The 13,368-nt window shown below is 48.5% G+C and overlaps 3 protein-coding genes across 6 annotated transcripts; 1 reads left to right on the plus strand and 2 right to left on the minus strand.

Moving 5' to 3' along the window:
• Position 1: 1 nt before the first annotated feature.
• On the minus strand, positions 2-7,781 carry LOC127784327 (pentatricopeptide repeat-containing protein At2g22410, mitochondrial-like). Of its 4 annotated transcripts, none has more exons than XM_052311558.1 (5): positions 5,705-7,781; positions 5,345-5,529; positions 4,779-5,071; positions 4,265-4,424; positions 2-455 (listed from the first exon to the last, which is right to left on the minus strand). In XM_052311558.1, exon 1 carries the CDS (start codon positions 7,761-7,763, stop codon positions 5,829-5,831), a length of 1,935 nt encoding a protein of 644 aa, XP_052167518.1. In that variant the 5' UTR covers positions 7,764-7,781; the 3' UTR covers positions 2-455; positions 4,265-4,424; positions 4,779-5,071; positions 5,345-5,529; positions 5,705-5,828. The 4 variants fall into 4 exon arrangements, with proteins under 4 accessions (XP_052167518.1, XP_052167515.1, XP_052167514.1 ...); XM_052311555.1 differs by lacking the exon at positions 2-455 and adding an exon at positions 495-923 and having other exon boundaries at positions 5,458-5,529; XM_052311554.1 differs by lacking the exon at positions 2-455 and adding an exon at positions 495-923.
• On the plus strand, positions 1,425-4,133 carry LOC127784328 (F-box/kelch-repeat protein At5g42350-like). Its single transcript, XM_052311559.1, has 2 exons — positions 1,425-3,431; positions 3,746-4,133. The coding sequence occupies exons 1-2, from the start codon at positions 1,681-1,683 to the stop codon at positions 3,846-3,848; spliced, it is 1,854 nt and encodes a 617-aa protein (XP_052167519.1). The 5' UTR covers positions 1,425-1,680; the 3' UTR covers positions 3,849-4,133.
• Positions 7,782-9,241: 1,460 nt separating the features above from the next.
• On the minus strand, positions 9,242-12,524 carry LOC127784329 (phytoene synthase 3, chloroplastic). Its single transcript, XM_052311560.1, has 6 exons — positions 11,808-12,524; positions 10,993-11,043; positions 10,726-10,898; positions 10,083-10,318; positions 9,794-9,986; positions 9,242-9,690 (listed from the first exon to the last, which is right to left on the minus strand). The coding sequence occupies exons 1-6, from the start codon at positions 12,301-12,303 to the stop codon at positions 9,505-9,507; spliced, it is 1,335 nt and encodes a 444-aa protein (XP_052167520.1). The 5' UTR covers positions 12,304-12,524; the 3' UTR covers positions 9,242-9,504.
• Positions 12,525-13,368: the final 844 nt, after the last annotated feature.

Consider the following 13,368-nt stretch of genomic DNA (forward strand, 5'->3'; position numbering starts at 1 on the left):
ATTTTATATGAAGCCCTTTGAAACAAAGGATTGAATCATATCCAATCCTTTGAAATTCCTATGAAATGAACAACTCTATAGATATTTTGGAGGAAATTTAGCATGAGTTTCATCCTCTTGGTAACTTTTCTTTGAGTCTATCTCTCTCATCCAATTTCTTTGTTTTTCTTACGGTTCAATCAAACGGTTATTCCTGTGTTTTTCATGTGTTTTGTAATCCTCTGTTTTACACTTACATTCCTATTAAAATTCTACGTTTTTTCTATTCCTACGTTTTTCTATTCCTATGTTTTCTTAATCCTGCGATTCAAAGGGAGCCGTAGTATTCGTGAATGCGTCTCTTGGGTCTTGGGCTCTTGGCCACATCAAGGTCTGCCTCTGCATCCACTGGTTCCAAGCGCCCAGGCCATATAGACCCAGCTATGGCAACTGCGTGGTGTCCACCAATACCCGATCTGCATGCAAAATTTTCCGGTGACTGCATTGCAGGTAGTACTAGGCACGGAACAATTTCAACTGGAATCGTGTACGTGCAAGTAGTATGTGAACAATCCAAGGTATTGCCTGCGCGACCCATGCAGATGAACAGGGCGATATGAAGTTCATGCCTACTATCCCCGCATATGGTTTCATGTCGTATTTCGACCGAAAGGCATAATAATTTGTTAACAAAAAAAACATTACAAGCCACCTAGCTTTGCTTCAAAAGTTTCTTAATACACAGTTGTACTTGATGAAACCTTAGGACGTTTTCTTGGGTTCTTGGGAACCTATTACTACTCAATATGGGCACAACCAACAGGACAGCACGGAACGGCGGTGACGCCAGTGATCCCCTCGTCCCGAATAAAGCCGGCCAGCGCATTTCGCCCTTTCTTTCATGTTGACCTCGTCACCCAACAACAACAATACCATCATCGGACCTGGTACACAAAAGTCCTTTCTCTATAAAAAAACATATAAGAATGTGACTTAATCTAATACAATAAATCTGAACATACTGTATTGCGCTATATCCTTATATACATATTTTTTTTAAACGGATAGAGTACACAACCACTCTTTCCCTAACCCAATGACTAAGATGTAAGCAGGTCGACCTGTGAACTTACTTATAGTTCAAATAAATAATAATTTATAGGCGTGATCTAATTTACCACATATGTAAGTGGATCGATCATTAAATTTATTTATAAGTCAAATTAATAAGCAACCGGCGAGTCAAACCCGCATTATACGCACCCCTACCAACGACCTGCACTGCATGTTGGCCTCCCCCCAGAGCAAATCAGCAACTGATCCAACGACAAACGCCACACTCGCACTCGCGCGAGCCGCCGGACTGCAACGCAACGCAAGCAAAAGGGCATCATCCGCCGAAGAAGCCCCGTGAATCGCGCCGACCGCCGCATATTTTACTAGCTTTCCCCAACTCATCTCATCTCTGATCTCTCATCTCATCTCACCAACCTCTCTCTCTCTCTCTCTCTCTCTCTCTCTCTCTTCTCCTCGCGTTATCCTTCGCCTCCGCCGCGATGCTCTCCATCTCGTGGCTCGGCAACCTCCTCCTCACCCTCCTCCGCGCCATCCTCCTCAACCTCCACCTCCCCACCCCCACCTCCGCCACCCACCACTTCTTCTCCACCTAGCTCTCTCTTTCTCGCTCTGCCTGCGCCGCCCATGCCGCGAGCTCTACAGAGATCTGGCAGCAACAGCCTCGCCGCCCTGCTGCGCGCCGACCCGCCGCCCAATGCCGCCATTGCCGACCAGGACGACGCCAAGCGGCCGGGGAGGAGGAGGAGGCGGCGGAGGAGGAGCTGCCTCAGGCTGCCGCTCGGGGTCGGAGCCGGGGGATGCCGCGTCTGCGCCTGCGACGAGATGGACCCCGCCACCGCGGCACCGCGCCGACGTGCCCCGGAGGAGAAGGATGACGACGAGGAGGAGGAGGAGGCCGTGCCGCCCGCCGCGCTGCAGTGCTTCTCGTGGAAGAAGGGGGCGGCCGCCGCCCGCACGTCGGGGGTTGGGGATGGTGACAGGGTGATGGTGGAGGAGGTGGAGGCGGCGGCGGCGTCGCTGTCGGTTCTCCCTGACGACTTGATGGAGATGGTGCTCGGCCGGCTCCCGCTGGCGTCGCTCCTCGCCGCACGCTGCGCGTGCAGGCGGTGGAGGGACCTCACCGTCGCGCCGCAGTTCATGCGGATGCGCCGCGTGGAGGCGCGGCCGCATCGGACGCCGTGGCTGTTCCTCTTCGGGGTGGAGGGGGACGGGTGGGGCGCCGCCGCCGCCGCCACGGCCGTGCACGCGCTCGACGTGGACGCGCAACGATGGCGCCGGGTTGGGGCGGACGGGCTCAGGGGGAGGTTCCTCTTCTCCGTCGCCGGCGTCGGGGACGAGCTCTACGTCGTCGGCGGCCGGTCAGGGGACGCCGGCTCGGTGAAGACCAAGACCCACAAGGGTGTCCTCGTGTACAGCCCTCTCGCCGGCGCGTGGCGCAAGGCTGCTTCCATGCGGAGCGCGCGGTCACGGTCGGTGCTTGGGGTGTTCGAGATGGGGACCATCAGCCGCAGCATTCTCCTCGCCCGCGCCGACAAGCATGTTCACCGCCACGCCAACACCGGTGGCGGCAAGTTCCGGCTGGGTGGCACCTCCGCCGTGTACGAGGACCCCCACCGCCTTTCCCTCCGCCGCCTCCGGCTCCGGGACGTGCTGAACGACGACGCCGATTCCTCGGAGTTCGCTGCCACTGACGCCAAGGTTGCCGGACAAGAAGAGGAGAGGAGGGCTCAGCAAAGGCTCGCGCTCATCGCCGTGGGTGGGCGCGGGCGCTGGGACGAGCCGCTGGTGTCCGGCGAGATCTATGATCCGGTGACGGACAAGTGGTTCGAGATCGCCGGCTTCCCCGCCGACGTCGGGCTCGCCTGCTCCGGCGCCGTCTGCGGCCAGATGTTCTACGTGTACTGCGAGTCGGACACGCTCGTCGCCTACCACCTCGACAAGGGCTTCTGGTCCGTCATCCAGACGTCCCGCCCGCCGCCGCGGCTCCGCGACTACGCGCCGACGCTGCTGTGCTGCTCGTCGCGGCTGCTGATGCTCTGCGTCTCGTGGTGCGACCGCGCCGGCAACGGCGCGGCGAGCCGGCGGGAGAGGGTGGTGCGCAAGCTGTTCGAGCTCGACCTCGGCTCGCGCCGGTGGGGCGAGGCGTCGTCGCACCCCGACGCGCCCATGGACCTCAACGCCGCGTTCGCCGCCGGCGCGGACACCGTCTACGCCGTGGAGATGTTCAGGGTCTTCGGCAAGGTGCTCGACTTCGTGACGGCGTGCCGGGTCTCGGACACCGACGACCACCGGTGGCGCCGGCTCGCGCGGAACAACGCCGCCGCGGACGCCGACGCCATGTCCAGCAAGCTGAAATCCATGGCGGTGCTGCACCTGTAATTACACCTTACATTTATTTTTTTTTTACATCACCATCAGTGTTAGTGTAATTGGGCATTTGGCATCATCTTCTCATCTTCTCATCACTGATTCGTTCTCCATTTCCCTGAATGGACAGGCAGCTTTTGGTACAGCCATTTCATTGCTTGTAGCCATAGCTGTGATTATCCATACTGTTGTACTGTTCTTTCGATTTAGTTTTGGTTTCATACAAGACATGATCTTTTCATGATGCTACTGATGTAATTTACTGTCAATTTTATTTAGATGATGATGACACATTCGTTCTTGGCTTGTTACTTTTGTCCAGGAGCTATAGCTCAAGTAACCAACTTTGGCTGGGCTTTTTGTTGAGGATTAGTTGTCCAATCCCTTTCAAAGGTGCAGCTATTACAAACCTTGTGCCGGTGTGATTATAATGGTATGATTACTCCATTCAGTTGGTAGCTCTCCAGCGAGGCCGTGGGTTTCTTTCATAGAATCGGGCATGAGAAGCAATTTCTGCGTCACAATTATGGATTTTGCAAGGCTGTACAGTATGCTATTAGATTCGGTAGTTGGGCTTTGGGATGTTGTGCGTGCAGGGCAGGGTATCACAGGATGTCGACCTGTTTCAGGTTCTGAATTGTGTCCTTGGGGAGAGGCATATGCAGCATTTCTGTCATGTCTAAAAATCACCATTTAACAAGTGAATGTTGATTTGGACAAATTTGGATGCTTCGTTTTTTCAATGAGCAACTGTGCTCATTTTGGTGTTATGATCGAAAAAAGAATTGTCCGTGCATATCTGTATTTAGAAAAGAAAAGGTGAGGGAGGGAAAAGACAGACCTGTCACTCATGCCAGTGTACGGCAGTATAGATCTGTCTGCCTGTTTTGTTCTTTTTATATCTCTGAACCACTGTAGTAGTTTGTCCATGAAACTTGAAAATTAATAAAACGGAATCTTGATCATTCTGGTTGGTGCTGGCTGCTCCCTTTGTTTATCTCCTACAGCAACAATCATCAATGGTAAATACTGGTGGAGTTGGTAGTAGCAGTTGATAATTACTCAACCAGATACAACTCATAGTTGATCAAGCATTCACAAGAAGGCCCCTAGCCTAAAAAGAGAAAAGGCCCTAGTAAATCACAACAGTTGGAATGTGTCCCTCTATCCAGAACGGATGAGTTACCTAGGACATTCTGCCCTCTAGTCAGTGATATGTGGACCTGTTGATTATGGGGCTCACATGTCACTCACTTAAAATTAAAGAATAGTACGTTACAGGATCAGGTTCACCCAGAACATATATCTCATCCCCGTGCAAAATGCAACAGCAGATAAAGAAAGAAGTAACTAACCACATGCCTGTGAAACCAAGATCTGCTGGCTTGACGTGGACACTGAGCACAGTGGAGGTCAATAACCAATAATAATGCGGCGGTGTGGCTCCAGTGGCAACTCATGTCGACTCGGCGCTTAACTGCCGAAGCACAACACATGGGGCACTCTTTTATTGCACTTCAAACCGGCAAGCGGTGAAGTGAAGGGACCCGGTTAACTGATATACCAGTAGGAATCCATGTGAGATGTGACAAGCATCACGAGCTGATCAATGTACTAGGCTTGATTATGATCTCATCCTGCAGTTGTTCTATCAAACAAGAAGATATTAGGGCTTGTGGAAACAAGGATGTAAGTCAGAGGAAGACACAAAATGAAACGTACAGGTGCAATAGTGCATAGATCTATATTTGATAAGTCATATATGTGCATATATGGTGTGTCCCATACTCTCATTCTATATCTCCCCGTCCCAGCACAAACAAACTAACTGATGGTCCCATGAATGAACAAAATAAACGATTCTTCAAGTAGACAGATCAATCTCCAGACATACTACCAGTTAGGACTCCTTAGTCCTTACCAATCTGATGAATCGACTGTTTCCAAGCTTGAGTTTCCCGCAAATCACAGTACTGTTGAGACATCACAGCGAAGGCAGCGACTGCGGAGGGTTTTAGATGTAATGCTACTCACCTAACTATCTGTACTGATGATGGTTGAGTGGACTGTCCAGTGAACCATGAAACCATGATATCTGCAGAACACCTGAAACTGAGCAAATTAGCAAAGCCAGATGAATGTTGAAAACAACAAATAATTACTTAGCCTTTATTGCATTTTCTTTGAAAGTACACCATGCAACTCAATATGTCTACAAATTCTTTTTTCAAAATAAACCTGGATGCATTTTCCCGGAATGTGTTTGTTCAGCAAGACTCACCTTCAGGCTTCAACAGTCAAGCTACTTGATGGTGAACGTTTGCCTGAGAAGACAGAGACCATTCACAGTACCAATCTTGATTCGGTATAGTGCTTTACTCTACATCATAAGGTTCTAATTGATTCTAGGAGGTCTTTAGAATAGATTTTCTTTCTTCCACATTTAGTTGGTCTGGTGGCACAGCCAAGGCATTTGGAAAGACCAAATGATGTGGCAACCTATCATCCCCTACATACATGTCGTCTGAGCTCTCATGTCCAATGCCTTCAGCTCCAGATTCATGAATGTTACTGTTTGTTTCAATTGAACTAACACCCATATTCTTTTTCATGCCCCACTCTCTCATTAGCTTCCTGAGCCTTTTCATGTCTTCCCACTGGTGAGTTTCATAAAGCATGTTTGAAATTAGGACGAACAGGCCTCCACTCATTCCCTCCAGCTCAAGTAATTGTTTGATTACTTGCTTGCCGATCTGTATATGTCCATGGATCCTGCAGGCTCCTAGTAACGCACCCCAAACCACAACATCAGGCCTCATTGGCATGTCTTTGATCAGATCAACAGCCTTTGCTAGCTGGCCACCACGGCCAAGCAGATCAACCATGCAGGCATAATGCTCAACGCCAGGCTTAACATTGTAAACATGTCTCATAGCTTGAAAGTAATATTGTCCAGCTTCCAGTAGGCCCCCATGGTTACATGCAGAAAGAAGAGCAACAAAGGTTATCTCAGCAGGGGGGAAGGCATCAGATACCATAGATCTGAAGAACATTAGTGCATCCTGTGCACGTCCATGCATCGCTAGCGCCCCAATAATCGCATTCCATGAGATAACATTTTTACTAGGCATTTCACTGAACAAGCTTATGGCAGTGTCTACCTGACCACACCTTGCATACATGTCAAGAAGTGAATTAAATAGAGCAACACCTGGATTATGGAAGTTATCTCTGATACAGTCATGTATCATCTTTCCAGAAGCCAAATCGCCAAGTTGCCCACAGGCAGAGAGGACAGCAGCCAAGGTAAACTCGTCTGGAGCGAGGCCTAGCAATTTCATACGGTTATAAAGATCCAGCGCTTCATGGAATCGGCCACCTTGAACATAGCAAGAGATCATGGCATTCCAAGATATTATGCTCTTCTCTGGTATCTGTTCAAACCAATCTCTTGCGGCATCAATAGACGCACGTTTGGCCAGAGCACAAAGCATAGATGTCCATGAAACAGCATTCTTGAAGGGCATCATGTCAAAGCATGTATGAGCCATCAACAAATCCCCACACTTACCATACATGTCCACCAAAGCATTGGCAAGGATCAAATCAATCCAACATCCTCTAACCAGCAAATGAGAGTGCACAAGCTTACCAAATTCAAGATTTCCCTCCGCTGAGCAGGCAAAAAGCAGGCTGACCAGCGTGAACTCATCAGCCAAGAGTCCCTGACGTCTCATCCCCTCAAACAAGGAGCACGCCTCCCTAGTATTTCCAGCCTGCGCATATCCGTTGATCATTGAGTTCCATGACACCACATTCCTGTCCACCATCTCATCAAAGAACCGGCGAGAATCCCCCAGTGACCCAGCCGAAGCATAAGAATGCAGAAGAGCATTCCCCACAAACACCTGCCCCACAAATCCCAGCTTAACAACCACGCCATGGGTGACCATCACATGCTCCCACGCCTGTACCCTCGCGCACGCCTTGAGGAGGAATGGCAGCGTGAACTCGTTCGGCAGGATGCCTCGCCGGATCATGCCACGAAGAAGAGGCAGCGCTTCTTGGGGGCAATGGCTATTGCAGTAGGCTCTGATAAGACTGTTGTAAACGAACCTGTCCGGATCAGGAATTCTGTCGAACAGTTGGCGGGCATACCACACCCCACCACCAGCCGGTAGCGCGCAGTAGGACGCGAGGATCTGAGAGGTGACGTCGTCCACGCCGTGGACGACGAGGTGGGCGTGGAGCTGGTTGAGACGGTGCACGGAGCCGCACCGCCGCAGGAGCTCCCGAACATGGCGGGCGGAGGAGGCGCCGCCGGCCGATGGCGCGAGCATCGGAGAGGAGACTCGAAGCGCAACCTCCCAACGGGCCGGGCCAAGCTAGAGGAAAGGCCCATGGGCTTTCACCTGCTCGCGCATATGGAGAGATCGAGAGAGGGGAAAGCGAGAAGAGAAGACGCGGCCACGCAGGCGGAGGCAGGAGGATGAGGGTGTTGGGCAAGCACGTCTTCCCGAGGCAGGTGGCGCTGCTCGCCGCAGGGTAGGTGGCGCCGCCTTGCATCCTCCGGCCTCGATTCTCCTCGTCGGCGGCGGCGGCGGCATGACGCGGTGTGTGATTTTTGTAGGGTCGTGTTCCTCGGGGCGACGACGTACGACGTGCACCGGTCGATCAAGAACAACGAGCAGCCGCCGACCAAGGAGCAGATGGAAGCCCTCCAGGACTACATCAACTCCAAGAAGCAAAACTAGTAGCTAGAAATAATCATCCATGGTTCCCAATAATCCGATCAATGCGGATCAGCTTGTGTGTGTTCGTCTGTAATCTGAACAGAATTGGAGATGAGACCAAAGGTGGATGGGTGGAGGAGGTGGGGCGCGCACGCCATGTGTTCGGCGAAATTCCCCTGAGGACTCCACTGCGTGTAAGTGTATCTGTAAATGGCTTGCTTGGTACAGGTATGTTAGTACAGTTACGAACGTGTAAGCTTAACTATGTCCATAAATAATTCCATTGTGTAGAACATGATTCATCTTATCATAAACTCCAAACTGTATTGTGCTCACTGCATCATGGTCCATTCCCAACCCCTTCCAAGAACCAAGATGATTTCGGCTTGTGTGCAGTCCGCCGAGCAGCAGATGTGTGCAGTATTCTGCAGGTTGCTGGCAGTGTCCCAGAAGATTCCATTATGCACAGTATTATTACAGCAACAAGGGAACCAACAGTGATCGATCTCAATCAGAGTTTCTTGGTGCGTTATGAGCGCATAAACAATGGCGGCCGACGGTGTGCATCACAACACGTACAGCTCGGCACCGGCATCCAGACTTCAGATAATGTAGTATATCATCTGAATATGACGGGCACAAGATCTCTGGTTTGCTATCCTCCACGCAGAACGCATAAACAATTTTCAGTTCATCTGAAAGAAGAACAGGTACGCGATCTCTCCCCTCTTCAACAGGTCAAACAAAAAGAAAAGCTGGGAGAAAGAAGCACGCAATGTTCCAACAAGATTCATGTGACCTTATGCTATACTAGGCATGTAGCCAAGCTGGTATACAAGTTAAACTACTACTTGTGCACTGCTAGATATAGTGACTAGTTAACTACCAGCTAGTTTAATTATTCTTTTTATTAGCATAAACTGAATTTAGTAGTGACAGGTTCAAGATTTTGCTGAGCTCATGCTAATGATCCTTCATAAAAAGGTGACACCTGTACACCAATGTTCTATAAAAAAAAACGTTGCTGTTTTTGACTAATAGATTGGAAATCTTTGTGGGGGTACATACCCATCTTACACCCATGCTGATAAGACTAATATTTCATATAGATAGTTAGGTACTTTCACAACCTAGCTGATTGACTGAAGCAATGAGTGATAAGCTGACAGCATTATGCAAGAGTAGTATGACCTATGAAATATGGTCATATATACACTACTCTGTTTCATAGAAACTTCCCTATATATACACAATGTTAAAGTGTACATATATTTGCAGATACTGCAATACTTTGTACATTGCAAGACTTGAATACAAGATAAATTGTAACAACAATACCACAAGCTGATCATGATGATGTTTGGCTAGAGCAGTGCCTCACTGAAGAGGGGAGCATGAGTGATCTGTAGTAAGCTTTAGGCAGAGCCACAATCTTCTTTGCCTTTGGGACGTAGGCCCTCTTGGTGAAGTTGTTGTAATCGTTGGCCTCGATCTCGTCAAGGATTTGTCGGTACAGAAGTAGAGAAGCCCAAACCTGCAACAACAACCTAATGGTCATTCATACGTGTGAACCAACTTAACATAATTAAGAATGTTCAGATGGAAATTTTAAAGGATATGTAGTTGTCATTTCTCACCGGCCATCGGCTCTCCTGATTGAGCTCGCTGGCGCCTTCTTCGGCCTGTCTGAAAAACGCCCTCGCTCTCGTGATCTGATCCCTCATAAAACATCTCCATCTGTCCGTGACGCGGCCGTCGAAGATGTCATCTTCAGAGAGTCCGGCCATCTCGAGCTCGTCCATTGGGAGATAGATCCTGCCTCTTCTTGCACTGCAAATTAACAAGCATATATCAGGACCCATTAGAGATGGCTGTAACTAATCAAGAAATAATCGCATAGATGATGATCTCTGAAGCTTAGCTTACTCCTCGCCGACGTCCCTGAGAATGTTGGTGAGCTGGTTGGCGAGGCCGAGAGCCAGTGCCCCCTTGTAGACGGTCTCGGTGTTGGCCCTCGAGTCCGGCGAGATGCCCATGACCGGCACCGTCATGAGCCCGACCGTTCCGGCGACGTAGTAGCAGTACAGGTAGAGCTCGTCGAAGCTCCTGTACCTCGACTTCGTTAGGTCCAATCGCATCCCCTCGATCATGTCCCTGAACGGCTGTACACACGGAGCTATATGAACACGCCATTTTTTTCTTATGCTTATCAGCCAAAATTTAAATTTTCAACATTAAATTTATAGCTGATTTTAAGATTTTTCATCGAAGTTTATTTTTTAGTCTTTATTTTTACTTTTAGATCACCAAGATCACATGTATAAAAGTTTTATTCACAAATTACTTTTTGTTTGCTAATATGCCGTTTGGCTTATTCGACGAATAAGTGAAACGATGGGGCGCCATGTTTGATTTCAAGCCAAGAACAGCCACGGATTTCATGGTGTTTGTAATTAATCTTTAGATAATGAAAATTTTATTGGACTTAGCTAATTAATTACATAATAATAAAGCTGATATAACCGTACTGAGAATACTCTTGGCTTTTCATGGTGTTTGTTGTGCTTGCCTGGATGTCGACGGGGAAGGTGGCGACGGTGTGGGAGAGGGCGGCGTCGAGCATGTCGTAGGGGCGACCGGCGAAGATGTCGTCCAGCCGCGACTCCCACCGGTCGAGAGCCAGCGCCGACATGTGCGACGCGTTGGGCCCATCCACCAGCTCGTCCGTTCGCCTGCACCACACTGATCGATCAACCAACAACCAATCAATCGTCAGCCACATCGTTGAATGGCATCAATATGGAAGTTGGAAGCTATTATCTTTTATACGTAGTACCGTATATCGCCCAGATTGCCCTCCTCCTCTCCGGCGTCATCAGCTGCGTCGCTGCAGCAGACACACAATTCATCAAATAAATTGTTTCAGAAACTTAATTAGTGTAGTAACACATGTGCCAGGAGCCATTAATAAGTTAATTGTAGTATCACGGAGCTATCGTTTCTCGGAATAAGCGAAACGGCCGTGAATAAGCGAAACGAGGTATTTACAAACGAAATAATTTATGAATAAAATTTTTATATACGTGTTCTTAATGATTTAAAAACAATCTGAAAAATAAATTTTGATAAAGAAAATCTTAAAATCAGCTTTAAATTTAAGGTTAAAAATTTGCTTTAAATTTAAGGTTAAAAATTTAAAATTTAACTGATAAGTATAAACATAAGAAAGGGGGAGTCCTTTGTTACCGCTCGTCAGTTCTACTGTTGCGTCTGACAGCGTAGCGTGGAACGGTCCTGCTGTTGCAGCTGAGCTCGTTTTTACTACTCTCTGTCTGACTCATTATCACTTAGACAATCACCACATGATCATATCGTGCTCTATACTCGTTTGGAATTTTTTAGTTAAGAGTGTGTTTAGCTCACGTTAAGTTAGAAGTTTGATTGAAATTGAAATAATGTGATGGAAAAATTAAAATTTTATGTGTGTAGAAAAATTTAGATGTGATGTAAATGTTAGAAGAGTTTAAAGAAAAAATTTAGGACTAAACTCGGCCTTATTTTCTACTTAACACGCTCTTTTACTCTTGCTGTTTTGACTGTGATCAAATCGGATCGATAGAGGCACAGAGGATGGTAGAAAATTTTTTTTACCGAGGTAGAATGTCTTGGCGTACTCCTTGCAGACCTCGCCGCAGCGATCGAAGGCGGCGTTCAGGCCGCCGGCGACGCGCTCCCTCTCGGCCAACTGCGCCGGCCTCCGCATCTCGGGCGCTGCCGCGGCGAGCGCCGCTTGCTTCAGAACGACGTCGTGCACCCTCTGCTCGGACGGCATGGCGGCGGCGGCGGCGGCGAGCGCGTCGTCGTCGTCCTCCGCCGCCGGCGCCGCGACATGCAGATGGCCCGGCAGCGGCGGCAGCGCGGGCGGCGCGGCGCCGCTCCACGGCTCTGCTACCTCGAGGCAGCCAATGGGATTGGAGCCCGCGGCGCGCACGGAGCACGGCGGCGGCGGCGGCGGCGCCATCTTCGCGTACTCGACCCTGGCCAACGACGTCGCCCGGCGCCTCGGCACGTCGACGAACACGCGTTGCCGCCGACGAGCGCACACCGGCGACCCCGCCGCGCTGCTGGTGGTGGTGGTGGACATCATGGCCGACGACGACGTACTTGGCCGCTGGTTTCTTCTTCTTCTTCTTCTTCAGCTAGCTGCAGGAGTTAGCTCACAGTCTCACAAAGCTCGTTGCTCCCTGGCGGCCGTTTTGTAATGTGGAGGCGAGAGGACACGTGGCAGTCTTACACCTGCAGCTCTTCGCGGCAGCAGGAACAACGCGATTGCTGGCTCATTGGCTGGGCATGCAGGTGAAGTGAACCTTATCGATGACATCGTGAGAACAAGTGCCAGAATGATACTGGTCAGCTATAGTAGGCAGGGTAGCTACTACTACTGCTCGGAGATGGATTCTAATAGCTAGAGTAACGTCCACCCGTTTATTTTATGTCAACTAGATAGTTACAAAAAGTTTTTTAAAAAATGACAAGATAGATCAATATGTAATATATCACTTCAAAAACATACAAGTTATAACAAAAATAACAAATTTAATTGTAAATATACATATAGTAATTTGAGTTTTGTTTGTTATTTTTATTACAATTTGTAGAAGTTGAATTTTAACTAGTATGTTTGTAAATTGATATATTACATATTGATCTATCTTGTTCATATTTTTTCAATTTTTTCATAAAATATTTAGATGACATGCAATAAACGGGTGGACGTCCACTCGAGCTGCTAAAACAGTTCCCTACTACTATGTCCCATGATAATTTTTTTTACATTTGTTCAAAATAAGTTTATTTTTCGAGTAATTATTTTATCTGAGTTTGTGAAAATAGAAAATAATTATATTGGGAGTAGCTAAAGTGTGAAATAATTACATTGGAATTTGATAAAGTAGAGATATTTTGATTTTTTTTATTGGTATGTGCGACATGTGTGAAAAATGAATTTATTTTAGGATGGAGATAGTATCAAGCAAGAAGTGGCATATGCACTTTGTGCAGCATATTATTGTTTGATGTTGGTGCGATATGGTCTATGGCGCATCATCCTACAGAAACCAGCTAGACACACTTTCACAAACACAATCACACAACCAGTCACCCAGTATCGTTCTGTTTCATGACGGTCTCTTTCTCATCCTACACGACTACT

Source organism: Oryza glaberrima, chromosome 9, assembly GCF_000147395.1.
Source record: "Oryza glaberrima chromosome 9, OglaRS2, whole genome shotgun sequence".
Taxonomy (NCBI): Eukaryota; Viridiplantae; Streptophyta; class Magnoliopsida; order Poales; family Poaceae; genus Oryza; species Oryza glaberrima.